Below are 25,927 nucleotides of genomic sequence, written 5' to 3'. Positions count from 1 at the left end.
TGACAGCTCCAGCCACAGACAGGAGCTCAGCTAAGCTTCCTCTTACTCAGACCCCCAGTCACGACCTCTCATTCAAGAGGCCCTTACACGTCAGCAGATGTGAGGGTGTGAAGGGACTGATTTCTTTCACCTCTTGCTCACCTCTGATCTCAGAGTCATCCCACAGGGTGAAACGAAAGCATACAGAACCCTCTTCCCTACTCACCCTCTGGACTCACCTTTTTTTCCTGAGGGACCTCATTTGAGTACACCCAGGACCTCCTTGAAGCTGAAAAGTCATGCACAGGCAGCCTTGCAGATTAAGGACTTATACGCATCATTGTATGTCTATGAATGTCACAATTCTGCTGTAAGTTTTTGTAATTTTTCTTCTCTTAATGACACAGTTCATGATATACTTTTATTGAGATCAAATGTGCACACAGTGAAAGGCCCACATCATAAGTGTACAGTAAAGTTTTTAAAAAAGGAATTACCCTTGCAGCCCCACCCACGACAAAATAAACAACACCTCTCTCATCCCTGAAAATTCCCTATGCCCTCTTCCAGTCAATCCCCACCCTTCTCAGCCACAGTGGTTCTGATTTCTATCACCGTAGACTCATGTTAAGGCTTAATTTCAGTTACCCTTCACTGGATTGGCCTTTCACGTAAAAGAAAATCCACTCTTCCTACAAGACCTTCATGCTGTAGCTGCCGCTGCCCTGACCTGTGCAAAATCGTCAATATGCTCACTCTGCAATTTCTCAAACTTGCCAAGCACTTTCATGCCCAGGGCCTCGCCAGGTAGTCTTCCCCTCTCTGAAATGCTCCTCTCCCAACTCCAGTTCCTTATATGGAGGGGCTGGCCTTTTCCATCCTTCAGGTCACAGCTGAAAGTCCTCTTCCAGACACTCTCCCTGGCTCCCCTCTCAGTAGGTCACCACGCACTCCCCCTCCACACACAAACACAGTGTGCACTTCCTGGCTTACTGGCTACCTGTATGCAGATTGTATGCTGCAGGCATTCATTCATTTATTCCACAATATCTACTGAGTATTTGCTCTGTGCTAAACACAATTCAAGGTGCTGGGAATACAGCAGTGAAAACAAACAAACAAACAATCTCTGCCCTAAATGGCTTGCATTCTAGTAGGGGGAGACAGCCCATCAATGAATAAGCAGATAAACAGTGGTAAGTCAGATGGTGATGTGGAGAAATGGAGAAAAATAAAGCAGGGAAATAGAAGAGGGAATTCGCAGGCCAGCAAGTGCTATTTTGTATAAGGTAGTGAGAATCCTCTCCTATAAGATGACATGTAAGCAAGCAGAGACTCGGATATAGAGAGGGAACACATCATGTGTGTATCTGGAGGAGAAGGTATTCCAGGCTTCTAAAGGCAGAAACATGCCTGGTGTGTTCCAGAAACAGGAAGCAGGCTAAGACGACTGGAGAGGGGTGAGCCAGGGCAATTCTTAGAGTGACGGAACGCTTCCGTCAGTGATAATGGAAGGCCACTGTACAGACTGTGCCCTTTAGTTTGAGGGAGATGGGGAATCACTGCAAGGCGAGTTAGAAACTATTACAATAATCCACTGGGGAGGTGACAGTGGCTCTGGCTGCAGGAGTAGAGGTGCTAAGTAGTGACCATATTCGAAACACACTTTGAAGGTTGAGCTAATAAGTTTTACTCATGGATTGGATGTGGAACGCGAGTGAAAGGATATAAGTCAAGGCTGACTCAGGAGGAGCTGATTTGGACTGGGGTTCGGGGTATGTTATTTCATTTTTGGACGTGCTTAGTTCAGGATGTTTAGTAGAAGTCCACATGACTTCTAACCCCACTCGTGGACAGACTGGATATGCAAATCTAGACTTCTGAGAGATAGAGCTGAGGAATGGAAGACATGTATTTGGGAGTTGACAGTCTGGATACTATTTAAATACGTGAGACTGTGTGAGATGCCTATATGAAGGCAGGACTGTGTCGGTTTGTTCACTACCATAAATTCAGTGCCTATAACATTCAAATACGTGATGTATAAATGATCTAAACAACCCATCCACTTTTCTTTTCTGAGAGTTGCTTTACTGAGCTATTCCATTCTCCTTCAAACCATATCCACAAACAGCCCTGAAAAAATGTCACTAAATTACAGAAACCAAAACACCAAGGTGACCTTATCCTTTTTCTACATGCTCAGCTGAAGCCTTCACGTCGTGGTTTGACCTCATCAGAAGCCAAGCCCTTGCTGATCTGCATTCATAATTCATGGGGCGACACAGGACGCCGTTTTGCACAAAGCCCTAGGACAGAGCCGGTGGCACCTCTGTGGAGGCTGCCGTGAAATCAGGGAGGTGACATCTTAACTCCTATCTCATTGCCGATGGTCACCTACTGCCAAGGCAGAGGGCCTTAAAGCGTGTGTAGTGATGGGAACAGAAAACCACATCTGTAAAACTCAAACTGTGAACAAGCCCCCTGGCTCCCATAACACTAAACACCTCTGTCACTGAATACAGAATCGCTGAAACGTGACTGTCAGTGTGTCCACATGTCACTGCGAATGCCTTGTTTACTCTGCATGATGAAAACCTTCTAACTGCAGCTGTCTCGTATTAATGCCCAGGTTCACAGCAAGTCAGTATCTGTGGGGTTGCTTTAGGGTTTCATAGACACTCATAGCTATCCAGTACAGAACGCTTAAGACATTTTGGATTACAGAGTTTGGAAATGTGAACTATGAAGAGAAGCAAAAGGAAAGCAGAGGGGATCGGGTGGCCTCACGACGCCTACCCAGCAACATGGGCAGTGGATTTTTCAGCTGGTGAGGCTGGTCATCCCTTTGCTGCAATCGGTTTCCAGCGTTCCAGCAGCGCGGATGGGAACCTGCCTCCAATCAATCCCCTGCCTCCCAATAGCTCACTCGCTCTTGATTAACTACCTATCTCTTTACACATCACATGTCCAATAGACTAGGGCAGACAGCCCTGCAATTTAAGGAAGGTTTCCTGGAACAAAAGGAGAAAGAATGCTCGTGTTCCAAATGGTAACCCTCATGATATCCACACTTTATTGCAGATTACTATTTTTGCCTTCAGTTCTATCTTTTTCCTATTTAAATCCCATAGGTTTCCCAAGTGGAAGACTTGGCCCTATGTTTTAAATGTGATCTGAAACCATCAGATTATGTTCCATTTTCACACATTTTGGAGCTGTCCCTTAGGTCCCAAGCAACTCCTTTTCTTTTGCTTTACTAACATCTACCTTTCGTCCTCTACTTACCCAAAATGTCTACTACACGAGTATTTGCTGGTTTGAGTCCTCACTCCATCAATGGACAGGGTGACCCAGGTTGAAACAGTTATTCTCTATGCTTTACCGTTTTCTCATCAGTACCTGGGATGGAAAATGTTAACCCCATAAAGTGCTTGTGAGTAGAAAATGGGATGTGCTGTAAAGGGCTTAGCATTGCATGTACATAGCATGCTGCAGGGTGGCTCCGTTTTACTAACCACAAGTCCTGTTTTCTCTGTATAATGTGAACCCATGGGCTTCCAAATCGGCAAGTTATGTAGGACGCACAGCACCTCCCACAAGGCTCCAAATATGTCACACGCCATTCCTCCTAGACTAGACACCATGAAATGGCATTCACTTTCTCTTTCCAGGTGAATAAAATACTCAGAAAATTAAATTTCTCCATGTAAATGAATCGCAAAATAGCGGGGTGGGCCTTCGATGGCAAGGGCTGTTTAGGAGGATTTTCATATTTTTTTGGCAGGTTCATTTGTGCCCTGAATGGTCAGGGCACCTCAGCTCTGATGATAGCTGGGCAGACGAGTTGGTGTTGGCAGTCGTGGTGGAGGGGGGCTGCTGAAGAGCAAAGCCCCAAAGGTATCTTTCCATCTAGTCTAATGAGCTCTGTAAAAGTCAGCATAAGCCTCCAGGAGCAGCACAGCAGGCCCTTGTCCCCACACTGCCCCATGCGCCTGTGGCCCTCTGCTCACCCACCAATGGGAATGCAGTGGAGGCTGCTGACCTCCCACCCCCCACACTGAAAAGAATGCACGCACTCTTTACACTGCTGCTCCGTTTTGCTCTGTTGTTACCAACTCTATCGCCTTCCCTCTTTCCCTTCCATGCTTTTGTGATGGGCAAACAGTGTAGGGGTTATCTTAAACCCAACAGTGGATTCCATTTAAAAGATTTAGGGGCTGTGGCTTTATACAGAGCCCACTGGGCTATGCCACAGCAAGGTTTTGCTGGGGTCTGTCTGACCAACAATGGGCTATACTTTACCCCGGACAAGAAATGGTAGAGTGGGAAGGGGGCACAACCATGACAAAATAAGGGCTAAAATGGTTTCCATGGGTGTGGAAACTGTCACATCAAAGTCACACCTTTGAGTAACATGCACTGGGTCTACGGAAGGCCCATCAGCCCACCGGTAGTGGGCATTAACACTGCAGCAAGGCTGGCTGCGTCTGTGTGTCCCCAAAAAGAAGACCCAGCTGGACCATCAGCTCTAATGTGTCTTTTGGAGCAAAACTTAATATAAGACCCAGTCTTATTTTACTATAAGACTCAGTCTTATTTTACTTTAAGACTGGGTCTAACATATAATATAATATAATTCAGTAAAGTATAATACTGGGTATAATAATATAATATAATATAATATAATATAATATAATATAATATAATATATATAAGACCTAATTAATTTAACTTAATTAACTATAAAATAAGACCTGGTCTTATTTTATTCTAAGACCGGGTCTTATATAATATAAGACCAGTTATAATATAATATAATATAATATAATATAATATAATACTGGGTCTTATATAATATAATATAATATAATATAATATAATATAATATAATACCAGTTCTAATATAATATAATATAATACTGGGTCTTATATTAATTTTTGCTCCAAAAGACGCATTAGAGCTGGTGGTCCGGCTAGGTCTTATTTTCAGGGAAATACGGTAAAACTTATGTCCTCTAATTTCAGTTCAAGACAGAAAGTGTATCCTCCCACGTATGAAGTTAAATTAATTAGGTCATATGTTATAAAGAGCAGGTGAATCAGCCCTGCTATTTGGAGTCAAAAGTTCTGGCACCTTCTATAAAAACACAGCAGGAGGAGAGAAATCTGCATCCCATAACAGATGTGAGAGGCAGGCTCTTTTTTGTTTTAATTTTCGTAACAACACTTTTCCTAGAAGTGGTATACACGTGGCCTTCTACGTATCTCAGTCATTCTACTCAGTAAAACAGGTCTCAGCAGAGGACCAGACAACGCAGTGGTCACTCAGGCTGGTCCCTCCCGCCGTGTGTCTACTCAGTTGGACGGACGGGGAGAAGACTGCATCAAGGAGTGGCTGCAGGGAAAATCAGATGGTCTAGCTCTTGGAGAAGCTACTTCACCTCGCTAGGCCCCAGTTTCCTATGGAGCAAAGCTAGAATATCACAGCAGTCTCATCTTTCAATGGACCTGGGCTTTAACGTCAGTGCTTAATGCAATAATCAGAAACCAATATTCTCCACTGCTGTTTCTTTTTAGAGCACCAAATGAAGTAGCTGACTTACATTTAGACTGCGTTGTATGAAAAACATGCATCTTCAAATCCTGTAAGTTTAGGGCAACAGTTCAAAGCAATAAGAGGTTCACAATCTGAGAGACAGGCAAGAACTGAGATGCAGTGGGTGGGGCAGTGGGGTGGGGGGCGGGCAGGGTTGGCTCTGGATTTATAGCTCTCAGCTCACTTTCACTCCGGGCATTAACTTCTTGATGGAAATGTCAGGGGCAGAATTGCCTGAAATCCCTACCTCATGATCTCTTCCTTTCTCCTACCCTCACCTTGAATTCCAGCCAGTGAAATTCTAGTTTGATGCTGCTCAACTAGAATACAGACATCAAAAAGTTGTTGCAAGAATGAAATGAAATAACGTGTCTGTGCAGCCACGGAGCTGTGCCACTTACATATCTCTTCAAGGGCAAGCCTGCTGCAAGGTGTGTAGTGAGCTGATGACCTCCAGCTGCGGCAACTTCGGTAGCCAGTGCAGTGTTCAGGCCCAGGCCACCCTCGTCCCAGGCAGCTCCCAGCCAGTGGGAGCACGGTGGGAATACAAGAGCCAGGCCACTCCCACCCCGCCAGGGCTCCTCTAACAAGCAGTGTGCCCTGAAGCTCTTTAGCAGCCTGGCTAGACTTTTTCAGAACTGCACCCCAGGCAGAGGCGCTCACCCAATCCTCCTTCCTTCCCCTCAAAGACATAGACCAGCATCAGGTTTGAGGCTCTCCCCACCTACTTGACAGGCATTTCTCTTTCATGTGTAATTCTATCTTGCCATCTGCTTCCCAGAAGACCTCAACTGACATCGCATGTAAAGTACTAGGCGTAGAACGAAGGTTCTGGAAATGTGAGCTGTTATCTCGTATAATTACGATTTGGTGAAACGAATGACTCCAGTAACAGAGGCACCTACTGTCATGACAACCTGACCTAAGGGTCCTCAGGCGAATCAGAGGCCTTGCTGACACTGTCACCATTTCTCTGTCCCTGCAGCACCCTTCTAGGCAGAAGATCATTCCTGGTTTTTCTAACGCTTCACCGTGCAGAGAGAATTTCAAAACTACTGGAGGATTTGGGGAAAGTATATTGAGAACTTCAGAACTAGCTGGCAAAACAGGCCTCTGCAGCCCACATGTTAGCAAGAACAAGAGCCTTATAAGAAGCATTGATAGAAGCCACATTCATTACACAGAGCCTTTCCCGAGGGATCTCGTGTCAATTCACTGTGGTCCAGCTGGTATGTGTATTACCAGTGCACACTGATTAGTGACGGAGGGCAGGGAGTGACAGTCGAGACAGTGAGGGAAAGACAGGAAGGTCTACGAAAACACCCACGAGTCTGCAGCCCAACGACGTGTCCATTGGAGCACACAAAACACTTTTCAGAGACAGGTCCCATACATACTGTTGAGAGCTCTGTTATGATGTCAGCCATAAACTCCATTCTCCTGAGATCTAAGAGACTGGTTCCAATTCAGTGACAGTGGACTTCAGAGAAGAGCTGTCAACAGTATGATAATGGCTATGACAACGGTGTTATTGGTGCTCTATTTATTGCAGCAGAGAAGCAAGTGACGATCAACAGTAATTAGGTGCTTAATAAAACTGTGCTTTGGAGACACAGCTGCTGAAAAGATTGTCACAGGTGGCACAAGGGACTCAGCAATCAATCCCAATGAAGCCCATGGTTGCTTTTCTTTTTGAAAGCTCTTCTTCCATCAAAAGAAAAACTACGTGATGTTTAGCCCATCCAAAGGAAGGGGAATCACCTTCGATCTGAATATTCACATAAAGACCATGAGTATGATGATCACCTAAATGACCCTGGCACACTCAGGAGTCAAGGACCAGACTGAGGAGAGGGGAGAAGAGGGGAACCCCAGAGACGGCTGCAGGTTTCACCCAGTTCACAAAGCCAACAGTGGCTGGGTCTCAGAACGGAGCTCTGTAACTGTAATTTGTGTGTTCTAATCAAATAACCTAAACAGAGAAGGGTCAACACTCATCGCAAACCCACACTTTTAGGGAGGGCAACATTTTATCAAATTACTAGGAAAAACAAATGAGGTTGTAATTACCTGTCTCTAATACAAATTACTCAATTGTGATTTTCATTCTAGGGAGGTTACACCTTCTGCACTAGAAAAACTACTGGTGTGGGAATGTGCCAAATCTGGGCCTGACGTATGCTGTAGCAATATGGTCACAGGAAGTACTTTTCTCTTGGAAAACTCAGTTTCCTCATCTGGTAAATGGGCATAAGAATGACTACACAACAGGGTTTTGTGAGACAAAATACCATCATGTACGTGAGAACTTAGCATCTTGTCCCGATAAATTACTTAAAATCAATCACAATCTATCATGTGACAGATGCACAGCCAAGAAAGCAAAATTCCTGCCATATATATATCTTCAGCTAAGAAATAAGAAGGGATATTTTTTATACTACAGTTGTAAAATCTCACTTGAACATTGAAGAGTTTGGGCTGTATCATAAAAAGTCCACAAAATGGCTGGGTAACTTCATAATAAAAACTAACATCTCATTATAATTTATTTATTAAATTCTGGATACTATTCTAAGCCCTTTACATTGTTACTTCATTTATTCCTTAAAACTACTCTCTGAGGTAGGAACCATTATTCTCCCATTTTACAGATTAGAAAACTGAAGCACAATGAAGTTTAGTAACTCGCACAAGGTCACACAACCTGGAGGTGACCAAGGCTAGACTCATGCAGGCAGTTTGATTTCCAACCCTATGTTCTAACAAGTATGCCAAAGATGAGACATCTGGAGCGGCTAACGATCTACTATTTGTTGACCGGGGTGGTGTTTGCCATATATTTTATTCCTGTGGTTTTCTGAGCCAATTTTATTTGATTAAAAACATTTTTAAGTAATAATATTAGTAGCTAAAATTTTACCACTTGATGCTTTGGCCAAAAATTGAGTATGTATTTTATATATCATTGTTAGGCAACCACAAGCACAGAACGATGGTTCTGTAGCAATACTCATATTTGTCTCAGTTGTTTTAGATAGTGGCACAGAAGCAAATGGAAATTGTATTTTAATTTGTGGTAGGAGGTGCTATTGTTCACTAGAGTCCATTGGGGAAAATGTGGAAATGGTACAAGTAAAGTGTTTTTATTTTGGCATCCTGAGCAGCGCCCCTGCCAGACTGTATTTTTCTTATTTATTTGTTTCTCTTCATATATTTATGCCTTAATCTCTCTCTCATCCTTTCTCTTTCTTTTTCTCTTTCTCCTTCTCTTTCTCTCATCCCATTTGCTACTAACCCCCATGTATCCATGCCATTCTAGTTTCCTTCTCTTTCCTTTTCTTATACAGAACTCAAGAACATTTCTTATTTGTTTTATTTATTGAATATTATGATACATTATTTAGTCTTCATTAGAAACGGTAGAACGGATTGTGCACAACCTTCTCTCTGCTCCAAAACAATCCTCCTGAATTAGGTTTCCACTGACACAGGTGCTCTTTGATTGACTTTTATGTTACTAGCTTTATGGTTCCCAGTTAATAAAAAGCTCCTCTACCTTACGGAAGTTTAGGACTGAAAAGTTTACTAGGAGATGGCCTAAGAAGAAAATGAAGTATATGATCATAAATAGCCCGAAGTCATCTGCTTTCTCTTCACACATCTCTTGCTTTTCTCCTCTCCTGCAGACACACACCAGAGAAATCACATGCCAGGACTGTTTCTTGGCCTATTGCTACAGTTAAAGAGATCGATGGCAAGGGCATATACTCAGAGACCTCAGTGCTGCATGTAAGGATGGGCCCTCTGAGGTTCAAATTGGCCAGGAAGCTCATCCCCTAAGCCCGGGATCTCTGGGCCTCAGCTCCAAAACTAATCTGTGCACTGAGACATGACTCACAATTCTGATTACCAGGCAGAAAAATATATTTTTAAAAATCTCCTTCTCCCTGCTAAAGAGACATTTGCATTGTTTCTTCAGGAGCTGTATATGGGGTGCTCCTCAGTGTACAATGTAGTGTGTACCTCCCCCCGCCCCTCAATAAGGACTGGGGACTCCAGCCGTTCACTCAACATGGTCCAGACCAGATTCTCAGAATCCCATAGGGGCCCTACCTGCCCCTGGGCCTTGCAAATCAAGACTTACCACATGGATGGAGCTTTTCTAACAAACTTAGTTCCCTATCCCCCACTTCGGGTGGGAAGACTTCCTTGACTCTCTCTGGGAAGTCACGGCCTAAGCAGTACAGTACCTCAGACAACCCCACCGCTTCTGGTGGGGGGCAGAACGTACCTGCTGGTTTGTTCTGTCATCGGGCTGCAGGTCCCCATCCTTGAGCTCTTCCTGCGGTCCTGAGAACACTGTGTCTTCTGCTTCCTCCTCACTCTCTTCAGAGCAGGAATCAAAAGCATCAGCATAATACTCTTCAGCTGTAAGTGGGTCTTCTGGGATCCCTGAAATAAAGAACCTATAAAAATCATGTCCCACCAATCATTATAATTAAAATGAGGCTAGGATCCCCCCGTGTTTTCCCCCACCTATATTTTGTTTGCACTGACAACGCCTCCATGGAGTGTAGAGCTGAATCTTAGCTTCCGAAAGCATCTGGTTGAGTGTAATAAACACTCAGCAAATAGAAACCAGTAGAAGAAATGAGAAGTGACACTATTTGCGATCACATTTTGAAGATGGAAGAATAAAACCAAGAAACAAGAAGAAATGATCTCCTTTAACATGTGTAGGCATGAATCTTCATGACAAATGAGGGGATTTAGGAGCAAAAGCAAGATAAGACGCCTGGGCTGCAGGACCCTATTACACACCCACATAAAGTTGCTCCAGAGGCACTTGTAGTGGGACTATATCAGCACCCTTCCAGGAATTTAATTTTTAAAGAAAATATAGTGGTGAGATCAGGCAAGATGGCTAAGATATGCAGCAATGATATTTTGGCAAGCCGAAGAAAATGTTACAATTCGTTTCTCACAGGCTATGAAGGCTTTTGAGATGGAGCTCATTCTGGGGCCCTACTTAGCACAGCCATAGGGCATTTATTTAACGAAGGAAGGAAGGAAGAAACTACCCATTTACGCTAATGCCAGGAAGGCGCTACCTTAGTTACTTGATGTACTATTATTACTAAGAATACAGCTGGGGCTTATAACGGTCTCCAATCAAGAAAGGCCAAGAATGGATCACAAAAAAGCATAGCAATATCAATTCCAATTTGCTAATGGGAGCCTAGAAATAGAGAAATATCCCTGGAGAGAGGAGGAAATTACATAGTGATACTCTACCACATTAAAACCCTGGGTATTTTAGGCTTTGCCCCATACTCTGACTTATAAACAAAATCATTCTTGTAAATTGTAGTACACAGCACTGTTCCTTATCCATTGTTGCCAATGTTTGTCTAATGAGAAAAATGTGGAATTTGGATTCAGAGAATCAAGGTTTGATTCTGTCACCTCTTGGATGAGAACCTGGGCAAGGGATTTGAACTTACTGAGTTCCAATTTCTCCAGTGAAACTGACGTAAGGGTACTTTAGCAGGGTAGCTATGAAGACAATATGATTCTTATAAAAGCATCTGTATATAGGAAAACTTTACACATATGTTAACTTAATTTCCACATCTGCACAAATGGACTTCCCATTAACTGATTTCAGAATCCTTTGACAGTAAAATCCTAGTGGCTGTAGAATTCCCTGACAATGAAATACTTCAAAATCTTTGCCATATATGGTTTCCCACAAAGCATAAGAGGCAGTACTGTGGAATCAAAACTAGTTGGCTCAAAAGACAAAAATTTCGTATATTCAAATCTGCCTTTGCCAATTCCTTAAGAAGGGACATGTTGGGAACCTCAGACTTTCTCTCAGTAACTCGAACACAGACTGTTTTCCTTCAGATCACTGATTTTGAGTTGAGCGACAGAAGAAATAGATGATTTGTATTTGGGGCCATGTTTTATACATCTTTATTCAACTTACGTTCATAATGACAAGATGGCAGTAAGAGAAGTATATGAAAACTAAAATCTACCAAAAGGACAATAATTTAGGTCTCCAATTTTGACCTCAAGTAGGAATATATGCTCGCTGAATGGAATGGTGGCCACAACCATATGACTTCCTACCTGTCTTCCTCCCCTGCCCCTTTCCCCCAAATCTCTGTCTCTTTCAGAGTTTTCCATTCTCTCTCTCTCCCCACTCCCTCCCACTTCCTTTCCCACCCACCCAGTCTCTATGTTTTTGACAGTTATTCATCCATTTACTCATTCGTACTTTCTTCTTCTCGCGCTCCCTCTTTCTCTCTACTCCTCCTTCCCCTCACCACCTTCAGGCAAGAATATCTACTTTCAAACTTGACTATGACACAGAAAAAAATATATTTACATTGTTGCCCAGTACACAGAAATGTGTGTGTGTGTGTGCGCGCGCGCGTAAATTTATAGTTGAAACAAGTTTCACGTAGCAAGATTTACCTGTACTACATAGGATACACTCTGGTGTCTGGCATCGTAGTCACTTTATTTTTAAATGCTAGGTGCAACTTGCTAAACTGATTTCTCACTCCAATTTGAAAAACAATAGTTTGTCATGCTGGCTTTCACATCAAAAAAGACCTGCATTTAAATCAAGGCTCTACCATCAGCTCCAAAACAAGCATTATTTAAACTTTCCGCACTTCGGTTTTCTCATCTGTAAAATGGGATGACAGCATCTATCTGATAGAATTGTTGTGAACATTAAATCATATAAAGGATGGAAAGCACATGGTATGTGCCCGATAAATGTTAGTTACTAACATTTAACAGAAAACTCTGTAGTTGTGCCTGTAATGCTGAACACCAGGAAGAAACATAAATATTAAACAATCTCAAGTAAATACTGAGTTTAAATTTTTACCTATATTTTAAATAGAATCACTTCTCAAAATCCATACAGTACCCAACTCACCCAGGCAAGAAGGAGCCACTCCTCTCTGTGCTCTTCCTTCTGCTGGGCTCCAGAGGGACCCTTGGGCACTTCACCCCTCTGTTCTCCTCCCATTTCCTTCCTGTCCACTGGTCCACCTAGGTTCCCTTCAGGCAGCTCAGAGGGAACCTCTACAAACTTGTCCTATAAAGGGCTAGATGGTAAAAATTTTAGGTTTTGAAGGTTTTAGGTTTTGTCACAACTGCTCAGCTGTTTGTGGTCTGAAAGTAGACATAGACAACACACAAATAAATGAGTGTGGCTGTGTTCCAATAAAACCTTATTTATAAAAGCAGGCAGTGGGCCGGATCATACAACAACTCAGCAACAGAGACAAACCTTTCTCGCTAAATATTAAGCCCCTCTCTCTACAGCATGGTTCCTTGTGCACAGAGTCTTAGGCCCTTTCCCTCTCTTACCAAGGAACCCCTTCCCAGGAGGAGAAGGAAATAAATGGTCAGGGGGAAAGTGCCATCCTGCCACATATGCCTAAATCATGAAACAGGCTGAGATGAATCCATCTCCAGTTTTCCTTAAGCACCGTTAACTTGGTACGGCTCAGAAAAGCATTTGTTTTCAAAGGGAAAAATCAAAAGAAATGAAGTCTGCTCAAACAGTGTTTGTCAGGCACTGTGTTTTTTGTGCATGGGCCCAATTTGAAGCCGTATTAGGCTAAGGCTCATTTCATCTGTCACTTGGGGGGAAATGGTCTGTGATACATAGCTTTAATTTCCTCGCACCCTGAAATCAGCCTCGTAACAGACACACTGGAGCAGCATTGCAGATCTCCACTATGCTGGGTGGGCAGTGACAGAGTGGGTTTATGAAGGAATCCAACAATGGCTGCCTGAGCTTGGACGCAGTTATTGCAAATCCATGCTGGGGAAGAAGAGAAGCAATCACCCTGTTCCAGGAAAAGGGTGCTCTTTATCACACCCTTCAATGAAGACCCAAATAAATCCCTTCCTCTAAGGCTAAAGTGAGCACCAGGATCACCCACAGGGCCTGTGAAAATACAGATTGCAGGGCCCCACCCAGAGCTGCTGATTCAGATCTGAGGTAGGCCTGAAAATGTGCGTTCCTAACAGGTCCCCAGGGGATGCTAGTGCTACTGGTCCAGAGGCCCCACTTTGAAAATCACTGCTGTAGGATGCGACTAGTTCAAGTAAAAGTACCATCATATACTACATAGAAGCACGCTAATAAAATATATAAGACACTATAATATCACTACATTGTCCAATCCTTGTATGTTACAGACCAAAAAAAAAAGGAAGAAATAAACTTTACTTTAGAAGAGCTCAAATTGTGCCATCAGTCATCTCAATCACTCACAATTTCTGTGGAGTTATAGGGGACTAGTCCCATTTTACTGATAGGGAAGATCAAAGCTATGAGTATAGTCCAAGTTACAGTACTTTACTGTTTATAAAAGCACATTCATATTCATTATTCCGTTTGATCATTGCAACAATTATTTAAGTTAGACCAGGACAACATTTTTATTTCCTTTTTCTGATAATGAAAGTGAGGCTCAGACAGAACCAACCAAAGGTCACATAGCTACATGCATGGTAGACACTAGACTAGAATGCAAATTACCTGACTCCTATCTTTTCCCCACTAAATTAGTGCTAATTTATGACTAGCTAGGACTTTTCATCTTTGCTAGTAAAACCACGTCATAGCTAAAAGCCATGACAGTCTTCCCCTTAACTATGAAAGATGTTGGACAAAGGATAGACTTTTGATTTATGAAACAGAAAAACTGAACTTTACTCATCCTGGTAAATCGTCTGAAGGAGCTGGGAATATTGAATGTCAAGGGCCCTCATTCAGCCTCAGCCCACCTGTCACTATCCTCTACCTCAGATGTGCTCAAACTGGAGTGTGTAATCAGGGTCACCTGAAAAACTTGCTAAAATAGATTCCTGGCCTCCATATCCAGTGTTTCAGATTCAGTAGGTCTGGGTGGGCCAGAGATTAATTTCTGATGATGCTGCTAACCTGGCAATACACTTTGAAAATATTGCTCTATCTTATAAAACCTTCAAGGAGAAAATGACATACAAGTGTATTGTTTAATGAGAAATTCCCCACACCCAGCATGCAGAGGTAAGTGGCCACCATAACTGAGTCTCCTAGCTGACCTAGACAACGCTGTTCACTCCCACCCTGGTGATTCCCTGATACCCCACACCACCCAACTTTTGGGCCCACCCAAGCCACTTCCAGTGGCTTTTCTGGAAAAGGGCACATTGGGTAGGCACCAGATCCCTGCTAAAGTGAATTCTGCTCTGTAGGGTCAGCCCCTGCACCATAGCTCCTCCACCATAGTCATGGCCAGTCCTTACAACCAATCAGCCCAAGGATCAATCCCTCCCATTGATGTGCAAACAGCAACCAAGGCTCATACAAACAGCCTATCTTGGCTCATGTTGAGGACTTTCCTAAAATCCCTTAAAGGTTCACAAACCCCAAACAAATAACATCTGGATTCACCATGTCCCATACCTCTTGCTGAGCAGCCCCAAGCCCAGCACTAGCAGCAGCCGACCTTGGTTTGCGGCTTTGCCGCTCCAGACACCTACAAGCCCAGCACAGGTCAGAGCCATCTGCAGATTGCTTTGAGGCTCATGCCACGTGGCCCAGACAGGGCACAGGCTGCTACTGAATTTGACGTGTATCAGGACCCAGGGCTGGCACTCCTGGTGGCCAGCTTCAGACTGAGCTAGAGCATCACCTGGCTGCTTCAAAGGACAACATGCCCAAAGGGCACATTGGGCAGGGACAAGAGCCCTACTAAAGTGAGGGCACACACAACACACACAAGGGACATACCAGGAGCATCCAACTCAGGTGACCAGGGAGAATGCACTACTAGGCACCACAGACACCCACTACATAAGGCCACTCTACTAAGACCAGGAGACACAGCCACATCCCTACCCAATACATAGAAACAAACAGAGGGAGGCAGCCAAAATGGGGAGACAAAGAAACATGTCCCAAATAAAAGAACAGAACAAAGCTCCAGAAAAAGAACTAAACAAAATGGAGACAAGTAATCTACCAGATGCAGAGTTCAAAACACTGGTTATAAGGATGCTCAATGATCTGAGGGAGAATTTCAACAAAGAGATAGGAAACATAAAAACGGCAATAGAAACCATTAAAAAAACAACAGTCAGAAATAAAGAATACAATACCATGTTTCCCCAAAATGTGACCTAACCAGAAAATAAGCCCTAGTATGATTTTTCAGGATGACATCTCCTGAAGATAAGCCATAATGCGTCTTTTGGAGCAAACATTAATATAAGACCTGGTCTTATTTTTGGGGAAACACAGTAACTGAAATGAAGAATACATTAGAGAAAATCAACAGATTAGATGAAGCAGAGGATCAAGTCAGTGATTTAGGAGGTAAGGTAGCAGAAAACACCCAAACAGAGCAGCAAAAAGGTAAAAAGAATCCAAAAAAATGAGGAAAGTTTAAAGGGCTTCTGGGACAACATCAAGCATACAAACATTTGCATCATAGGGGTACCAGAAGGAGAACAGCGAGTGCAAGAAATTGAAAATTTATTTGAAAAATAATCATGGAAAACTTCCCTAACCTGGTGAAGGAAATAGACATACAAACCCAGGAAGCCAGCCAGTCCCAAACAAGATGAACCCAAAGAGGCTCACACCAAGACACATCATAATTAAAATGCTAACGGTTAAAAACAGTAAGAGAAAAGCAGTTAGTTATCTATAAGGGAGCTCCCATAAGACTGGCAGCTGATTTCTCAACAGAAACTTTGTAGGCCAGAAGGGATTGGATGAAATATTCAAAGTGATGAAAAGCCAGGACCTACAACCAAGATTACTATAGCCAGCAAAGCAATCAGTTAGACTCAAAGGACAGCTGAAAAGCTTCCCAGACAAGAAAAAGCCAATGGAGTTTATCACCACCAAACCAGTATTACAAAGAATCTTAGAGGGACTTCTTTAAAATGAAAAAAATAAAAAAGATAAAAATACGAATAATAAAATGGCAATAACTACATATCTATCAACAATTACTTTCAATGTAAATGGATTAAATGCTCCAATCAAATGATAGCATGGCTAAATGGATAAAAAAATGCTGCCTATAAGAGACTCACTTCAGATTGAAACAAACACACAGACTGAAAGTAAAGGGATGGGGAAAAGATATTTCATAAAAATAGAAATTAAAAAAAAAGCTGGTATAGTAATCTTTATACCAGACAAAATAGACTTTAAAACCAAGGCTAGAACAAGACACAAAGAAGAACCCAGTAATCTCACTTTGGGTATTTATCTGAAGAAAACCAAGTGCTACTTTGAAGAAATGTATGCATCCATATGTTCGCTGCAGCATTGTTTACAATGGCCAAGATGTGGAGGCAACCTGGGTGTTCGTCAATAGAAGAATGGATGAAGAGGAGGTGATATATATATATATATATATATATATATATATATATATATATATATATATATATATATATATATATGTATATGTATATATATACTGTGGAATATTGCTTGGCCAGGGAATGGAATGGGTTCTTGCCACCTGCGGTATCATGGATGGACCTGGAGGGTACTGTGCTGAGTAGAGTGTAAGACAGAAAAAGACAGATGTAATGTGATTTCACTTATATGTGGAATCTAAAGAACAAAATAAACAAACAAAACAGAAACAAACTCATGGATACAGAGAACATATTGATGGTTGCCAGATAGGAGGGTTGTTGGGTGTGGATGAAAAAGGGAAAGGGATTAAGAAATATATATTGGTAGTTTCAAAATAGTCATGGAGATGTATAGTAACACATAGGGAATATGGTAATAACTATGTGTAGTGCCAGATGGGTACTAGACAAGTCATGGGGATCACATCTTAAATTATATAGATGTCTAACCACGATGCTGTACACCTGAAATTAATATAAAATAGTATTGATTGTCAACTGTAATTGAAAAATTTAACAAGGGGGTAAAGGCAAAGTGATAAAAAGAGATTCAAATTTCCAGGTATAAAACAAATAAATCATGGGGATGTTATGTACAGCATAGGGAATAGTCAATAATATTGTATCAGATGGTTGCTGGATGTACCATGGTGATCAATTATTTAGGTATATAAATGTTGAATAACTATGGTGTACACCTGAAGCTAATATAATATTGTATGTTAGCTATATTTTAATAAAAATCTTTTTAAAAATGACCATTATCAGTACTTTAGCAGGTAGAAACTGTTAGTTTTCTTAATAGTTCTCCTACCAACTCTAAGTATTTAGAAATATACCTGACAAGAGTTTGGGGGAAGAAAATATGATCCCTGATGCCAGAGATAAGAGCAGGGCTTGGCCTTACTCTAGAAAAGGTGTAGGGAAGGAGAGTGGAAGGGGTAAGAGCCAGCGAGAGGGTGGAAGTTCTCGTACTCTATGAGAGGCTAAACTCATCAAACACTTGGCTTAGTGAAAAAGCTCGGTTTGCTTCCTGAACCAGCAAGTGTCAAATGGAGGCCACCAGCCTGGGTGTATGATGTAGAGGGAAAGGGAAGCCTGTTGCAGCAGTTATGAAGAAAACTCTAGATAAGCTGCAGTTTGAGCAAAGCCTCTGGAATCTCCTGCAGACAGAGAGGTACAAGCTGATGGCCAGGTTACATCATTATTGAGATGTAAAAGCAGCATTTATATGTTAAGGGCCAGCAGCAGAACTAGAGAAAACACTCTTGGGGAAGAGGCAACCTGTCCTTCAGGGAGACAGCTGAACTCCACCAAGTAGATCAACGTCATTCCTGAAACCCCAGCTTCCTATTCTCCCAAGAGCTAATAAAGTTACTCAGTCTCTGTCCCCTGGACATATCTTCCCCTGCATTATTAAAGGAAAAAAACTGATTCTGAAACTTTTCTGTTTTAGAAAAGGCATTTTGTTAATTTCTAAACTTCGACATACATTGGATTTTACTTTTACTTTTCAATTTTTAAAAGCCATCTCTCCCCTACTGTGAACCATGAAATGGTTTATAAGAGTTGTGCGGTGAGTCATCAATTGGGCCTGGAAAGCAGTTCTCCTAGTGTCCTAATTCCCTTCGGCAGCCATCAAGACTGCTCTTTGGAACTCAGAAGTCACAGAAGGGGCAGGGCGAGCTCTGAGAACAGCGATCAGTACTTCCCAAGGTGAGTCACCCCCTTTATGGGTACCATGGCCCCTGCAAGAGGCACCAGAGAGGCAATTACTTCCTATTTAAAATGGCTGCTGCATCTTTATTTCATTACAAAGAGCCCCCTTCAGGGTCCCTGGGAAATGACTGGAATTTTCAATCACCATAATTTGGTGGGGCTGGAGGCTTCCAGGTGCATGTTTGCTAAGGAATATTCTGAACCAATATTCAGTCTAAAGAAGAAAATGGACAGCTCCTAGTGAGATCGAGACACACACACTCTGAGGGAGAAATGAATACTCCAGTACCTTTTAATGTTTAGCTGTTGTGCTCACCTCTAATCTTCTGCCTCCAGCCCATGTTACACAGGCTGTCACAAATCTTGCCTAACGCACTCACCATATCACTCTCCCCCTTCAATGGCTCCCTCACCCCGTCAATAAAATTGAGTATGAAATCTTCAGCTTGGCAGCCAAGTCCATCTGTCATCTGCCTCCTGTCAATGAATATGGTATCTCAGCTAAAGGTGTGCACCAAAAGGCATTCTGATTCGGTGGCCCTGGGCAGGGTCCAGGCAGCTTTATTTTTCTGATGCTTTCCAGATGGTTCTCACATGTACCTTCAGATCAGGAACTCGGCTTTTGTAACCTGGACTCTCTACATTTCCCCCTGAACTCACTCTTGCTTTCCAACTTCATTTCCTTGAAGAGTTCTTCAGAATTGCTTCATCTAACATGGTAGCCACTGAGCATACTTGTATGTGGCTATTCAAATTAAGATGAATTAAAATGAAATAAAATGACAAATTCACTTCCTCGGTCACACTAGCCACATCAACTGTGACAAGGTTATAGAACGTTTCCATCGTCGCAGAAAGTCCACTGGACAGCATTATTTTAGTGTCCTTCCTCTATACAGCCAGCCCTGCTGGGTCTCAGCCCCAGATTTCTTTAAAGTCCTGGGATGTGGCTCATGTCACCTGTCTGCCCCTTCATCCCCCCCTGGCTGGCACATCCTTCACCACCACCAATCCGACACCCGAGAAAGAGAAGTGGCAACACAGATCCCCGGAGGCCCTCCCACTCCCACAGCCCTGCACTTAGCAGGGGAGAGGCAGTGACTCGATTCCACCCCAGCATCGGGTCTCCTCTGCATGGTCCCCAGAGCCACATCAAAGGACCTAGCAAATCGAACCTCCTCATCCATTAGGTGCCTTCCCCCGCCTTCTTTTAAAGTGTCTACAAGTAGAGCTTGAACAGGTGCCTCGCTCCTGCTGTTCATCCCACAGCCTCACAGTAGACAATGATTTTCACCACAGAGCAGGGGTCAAGTTCACTTTATTAACCATATCACTAACTGTAAGTGGAACTAAACGTCAAATACAGTATGTCTATAGACTTTGGGTGATGGTACAGCAGCTGCTCGGTTTTGTATCTTTCTGATGCTTTTCCCACACAATAAGCTACAGGTTAGTACCAGTACCATGACCTTTTCTCAAATAAACCACCAAAACTAAGGTTAAAATTAGCCATGTTGATTAACCTAGCCTCCAGCATCATACATGAAGCTGTGAAAAGAAATAACTTCCTTAAACAAAAAATGCATATTCATGATGCTTTCTGTATGGAGGACTGAATTAGGTACAGTGCACTGCCTTTTTAATACCTAGGACAGCAGGTCCTGCTGTAAGTTTTTCTTCAAGTGACATCTATTTCATCAAGTGTACCAAAGGCTCCCGCTACACACACACACACACACACACACACACACACACACACACACACACCAGAAACAAGTTCCATGCTCTATATGGAAATAGGTTTTCCCCAAGCTCTGGGACTTTTATCCCGTGTGTCAAGATGATTCTCCCTTAGGCAAAAGTATAACATTTCTCAGAACCTTTTCTTCTAGCTTGGAGAGCAAAAGCCAAAAAGGGTAGGTCAAGTCTGTCTTTCCTCCATCAGATCCAGAGTAATAAAGACAGGCCAGGAAATCCATTCTCTCAAGAGAAATATAGGGAGAGTGAGCAGAGATCCCAAAGGAGCTGTGCAATACCTGAATGCTTTGCTTTTGGTGTTTGGTGGCAGAAGACATCGAGTTCTGTGACTTTGAGCAACTGGCATAAGCTCCCTGGGCCTTACGTATCTGATCTGTAAAATGAGGATAGTAATGATTCACACCCCCTAAAAGCAGGAGCCTGAACTAGGTGATTTCAGGTTGCTTTCCCACTCTAAGGCTTGCCAATGTGTGACACAGAGGAATGGACTAGACCAGAGTATCTGTGACTCATCCGGGGAACTTGAGGAAATGCGGATTCTTCTTGGTCCGTCCTGGGTGGGACCTGAGAGGCCACACTTCTGATATGCTCAGGGTGATGGGGTTGCTGCTGGCCCATGAACCACGCTTTGAGTAGCACGAGACTACATCATTGCTTTCTGCTCCCGGCCACCAAGCATTTGACTTGAAGTGAGATTACAACTGACACTATAACAAAGCTGAACCGTTTAAATTGCTATCACAATGAAGCCTCTGCCTTCTTTCTTATTTTCCTTTGGCCGTATTTTTTCATTAACAGAAGCTGGGGTACATCGGAACGCATTTAGCAATTTGTTTGTTGGCAGAGTGAACACCTTGTGAGCCATATGGGATCTCCTCTCTGATGAAATACTAGAGTTATAATTTTTCTTTTTCTTCCACCTCCATTCAACCGGAAATATTTGTTTCCCATTAGCAACATCCCTCTGTTAACTGAACAGCTGGAGGTAGTCAGGAAACTGCCAGAAGGTGCTTGCTGGCGCTAAGACGTTCTTAGCTCACCAGTGTGAACAGGCAAACAATACAGCAAGACTGGCCAGTGATTGCAAAACCACAAGGGGAATCTATTGTACTGATACTGTGGGCATAGCACTCATTTAAACTTATTTAATTAAAGGAAGTGCCTATCACACACATCACTTTAGACAATTTTTCATTCTTGTCCTACTCAGGAAAAGTTTCTATTGCAATGTTGCGTTTTCCTGGGTGACCTGCCCTTTCTTGACCCTGGCACTTTCTGTTGAATGTGATCTGGTCTTAGAGAGCAAGGTAAACCCAAGTTTAAAAAGCACTCCTTCATGGCATATAAATTCTAAAAAAGCTTCCATTTACCTGTCCCCAAAGTAGTAAGTAATGACTATTACTTACCTTTGTATGACGCTTCACAATTCACAAAGTGCTTTAAAATTCATTTTCTCACTTAAACGTCCCTCCCAGCACAGGGTGCGATGGGTGGCGTTCTTCCCTGCAGTACAGACAAGGAACATAAAGATTAGAGCTATTTGACCTCTCTAACTTAATGTGCAAGTGGCAGGCCCTATAGCATGACTTCTGGTTCTAAATCTAGTGCCCATTTATATTAAATCATGCTGACTACATAAATCTGATTGACTGTTCTATGAAGGTAGCCATTCAATTTGGTCACATACAAAAGCAACAGCACGTGTAAAAGGTGACATTTAAAATTTATTGAATCCTCTACCTCTTTTTCACATGACAGTTCTTCCTTGTCCTTTTCTCAGCCACTGTCCCATCCACACATATACCACTAACTACTACAGAGCACTTCCAAATAACGTCTAGAATCCTGACCTGAGGTTAAAACATAGTCGTTTTTAAAAATGTGAAGTCACGAAAAAAGCTGTTCAACAAAAGTTACTGCATTAGTTATCTATTGCTGCATGATGAACTACCCCCAAACCATGGCCTAAAACAACACACATTTATTATCTCACACGTTGTCTGTGAGTCAGAAATCCAGTAGCAGCTCAGCCAGGTGGTTCTGGTTTAGGGATTGTCATGAGGTTTCAGCTATGCTAGATAGATATGTAGATAGATGTGTGTATTTTATATCTGCTTTGGTTTTGCATCGTTTCTCTTAAAGTCATAGAACCTATTGACAACGTTAAGTGAGGACTTACTACATATTTATATTTCAAATAAATTCCATATGTATTTATATTTGTAGATATTACACAGATCACAACTGCACAAGGTGCTAAAAGCAAAAAGAACAGGATTCCAGGGTCAAATCGCCATAAAACTCCAGGGAGCACCATTTACATGGCAGTTATGACATTCCCTGATGTTGTTCTTTGCACAGAGGCACAATTGGCCCTGGGGTGTGAATATAAGTAAGAATGACACATGGGATTGTGCAGGAAACGCTCACGTCTCTCGTGTGTCTCTCTTACTATTCACACAGAACACTTCTGACACTTCCGGTCGCCAAATGTATGTGTGTGGGTTATGCCCCACCAAGCAACTCTGCAACCCCAGCTGGATGTCCTACAATTTAACTCAATTCTGACCCTATCTACCAGGAGATAGTGTCAGATCTCACAGAGTAAGGGCTCAGTACCACAAGACTGCCCCACGCCTCCGCTTCACATGCCAATTGCAAGTCCAGGTTGCTGACAGACCCGCTATAAATTGGTGTTCTCGTGCCCCTGTCCTTGGGATCAATAATTTGCTAGAATGGCTCACAGAACTCAGGAAAACACTTACTTACATTTACAAGTTTACTATAAAAGGATATGCTAAAGGATACAGATGACTATCCAGACGGAAGAGGTGCACAGGGCAAGGTAGTGGGGAGGGGAAAGGAGCTTCATGCCCTCTTTGGGCACCCACTCTGCCAGGAACTCCACCAACTTGGAAGCTCTCTGAACACCGCCATTTTTGAATTCTTATGGAGGCTTCATCACATAAGCATGATCAATCACTAACTCTATTTCCAGCCCCTCTCCCCACTCTGGAGAATGAGGGGTGGGGCTGAAAGCTCTGAGCTTCTAATCGTGACCTGATTTTTCTGGTGGCCAACCCCCATCCAAGAGCCCACTAAGAGTAACCTCAGTAGAACAAAAGACATTTCCAGCACCCAGGAAATTCCAAAATATTTAGGAGCTCTATGTCAGGAACTGGGGGCAGAGACCAATATACAGAGGGTGCCAAAAAAATGTACACACTTTTTAAGAAAAGAAAACTGTATCAAAATTGTAATACTCAATATATACTATTAACAAAAAATGAATACATGTCACATTTGACTTCTGCAATTACAAGAGGTGCTCAGAGTGGTTACCATCAGCGTCCAAACACTTCTGATTACGGCGAACTACTGCTTGAGCAACGTTGACCAAAGTATCCACTTGTATACATTTTTTTGGCACCCCTGGTATACATATTTCCTATTATTTCACAGGATCTAATTTATATTTGTGGCCCCAGTTAGAATTCTCTGAGAATATGACACTTAAACTGAGGCCTGAAGGATGAATAGGCCTGAGCCCTGCACTCAGTGAGGTAACATTATATGAGCCTTCCAAGAGAAACAGCATTTGGAAAGGACCTGAGCTGTGAAAGATGTGGGCACACCCAAGAAACAGAAAGAAAGCCATTGCCGCTGGACCATCAGGAGTAGAGTGGCTAAGCATTCCAGTTTTCCTTGCTAAAACCAAGTAAGTGCCTGGCAACCTGGGATTACTTCCTAACAGAAGTGACATGGAACATGACATGGGGGTGGTGGGAGCTTGGGCAAGTAAGCAGGGACCTTGTAGACCATGTAAAAAGACTTTCTATCTTGTATCCTAAACAACAGAAAGTCATTGGAGGGTTTTGAGCAAACAATGACAAACTCTGATTTACATTTTTAAAGATCATTTTGGAAGCTATGTAGAGAATGAACTGGTTGGAGGCCAGAGACTAGTGGGGGCAAGTGTAGCACTTCAGGTGAGATGATGTTTGCTTAGAGGTGGGTCACTGGAGGGTTCCACAGGTGGCCTGGTAATAGATTCTTTGGGTCCACAGTATAGATGACAGTGTTGAGACTTGGAAAAGTTAGGGAACTTGTCTGACGTCACCAGTCAGTGTGGGAAGCATGGACTCAACTTCAGACCTTGTCACTCTGCATCTCTTGATTTCTCACTATACTATTTATAACATTTAAAAAAAAGTTGAAAAGATACATCCAACTGCATGATCCTAGGTAGGTTAACAACTTCTTAGAGAAAGAAAAGAGGAAAATATATTTTGTGTTTTATAAATGGTTGTGGTTTCTCCTTAATCAACTGTAAATCTCAATTTAAAACATAAGCAAAATTCACAGTTAAAATGGTCTGATAATTATTACCAAAATATTTAACTCCAAAAGGTAAATTTATAAAAATTTAACAATGCAAATGTGCATATATTGTGTTGCTTCACTCAATAAAATGAAAATAATTATTTTAAACAGTGCGGAGGGGGGAAATTATCAGTGTTAAATTGAGCATATTAGGCATTTCTGCCTCAGAATCTGACTTAATAGGATCCTATGGAAAATCCCCCTAGCAAATTGATAAAATCTATTAAATCTTGACAATGGGAGAGGTACATATATAGAAATATAAATTTGGGCCCATCTGTGCTTTGGTTGTGCATTCACCTAGAAAACTAGAATTGTGTTTATTCTATCAGTATATTATGTGCCTTTGCTAAATCCACCTAATTTGTCATAGGACATTCAAATAACAATAATTTTATGTCTCCCCAAGAGAAAATTCAACAAAATGGGAATTTATTCATTGAAGAATGTAACTAGAGAAACTGAAATAGAGATAGCTATACGTGTCATTTATCAGTCTTGACAAAGAACAGTCAGTGCATCGAAAGATAATGCTCTGAAATCCGATGCCACCAGGGAAAGAGCACATTTTACAGTCACTACTCCTCCCAGTGTCTGAAGGTTTTATTTCCATGGCGATGAAAGCTGAAAGTCAACCTGCTCGAAAGCACTGATTGCATTTGCTCATGCTACAGCACTCCAAGGACTATTTTTCTGAAAAGTTGAAGAGTAACACAAAATAATTTATCGGACAATTTGCATCTTATTTGAGATTCCTCAGAGATGACAAACCGCTGCGCCAGGCGAACGCTGGAGCCAGGCATTCAGGTGATTGATTCACAAACTCCCAAACTCTTTAGGGGGAAAGATATAAGTAAATGAATACACTTCACCACACAATTATCCCTGCAGGAGGCCCCTCAAACAATTTCAATGCCTTGCATTCACCTACTTCGCTCATAAAATGATGTCAATTAATGCATGAAAGTGCATCAGCTCAGTAAGACTGCAGATTTTTATGACCATTACATTAACAGA

The 25,927-nt window shown here is 42.3% G+C and overlaps 1 protein-coding gene across 8 annotated transcripts in view; it reads right to left on the bottom strand.

The window, feature by feature from the left end:
- Positions 1 to 25,927, bottom strand: part of NEK11 (NIMA related kinase 11) — a 192,279-nt gene that overhangs the window by 55,412 nt on the left and 110,940 nt on the right. For all 8 annotated transcript variants that reach the window (XM_074312832.1, XM_019725963.2, XM_074312833.1 and 5 more), the window contains one exon: positions 9,873 to 10,033. In XM_074312832.1, the coding sequence (XP_074168933.1) occupies positions 9,873 to 10,033 (161 nt within the window). The remainder of the gene's footprint in view (positions 1 to 9,872; positions 10,034 to 25,927) is intronic.

Source organism: Rhinolophus sinicus, linkage group LG10 (assembly GCF_036562045.2).
Source record: "Rhinolophus sinicus isolate RSC01 linkage group LG10, ASM3656204v1, whole genome shotgun sequence".
Lineage (NCBI taxonomy): Eukaryota > Metazoa > Chordata > Mammalia > Chiroptera > Rhinolophidae > Rhinolophus > Rhinolophus sinicus.
Note: the sequence above shows the minus strand (reverse complement) of the source record. Positions and strands in the feature narration are given on the sequence as shown.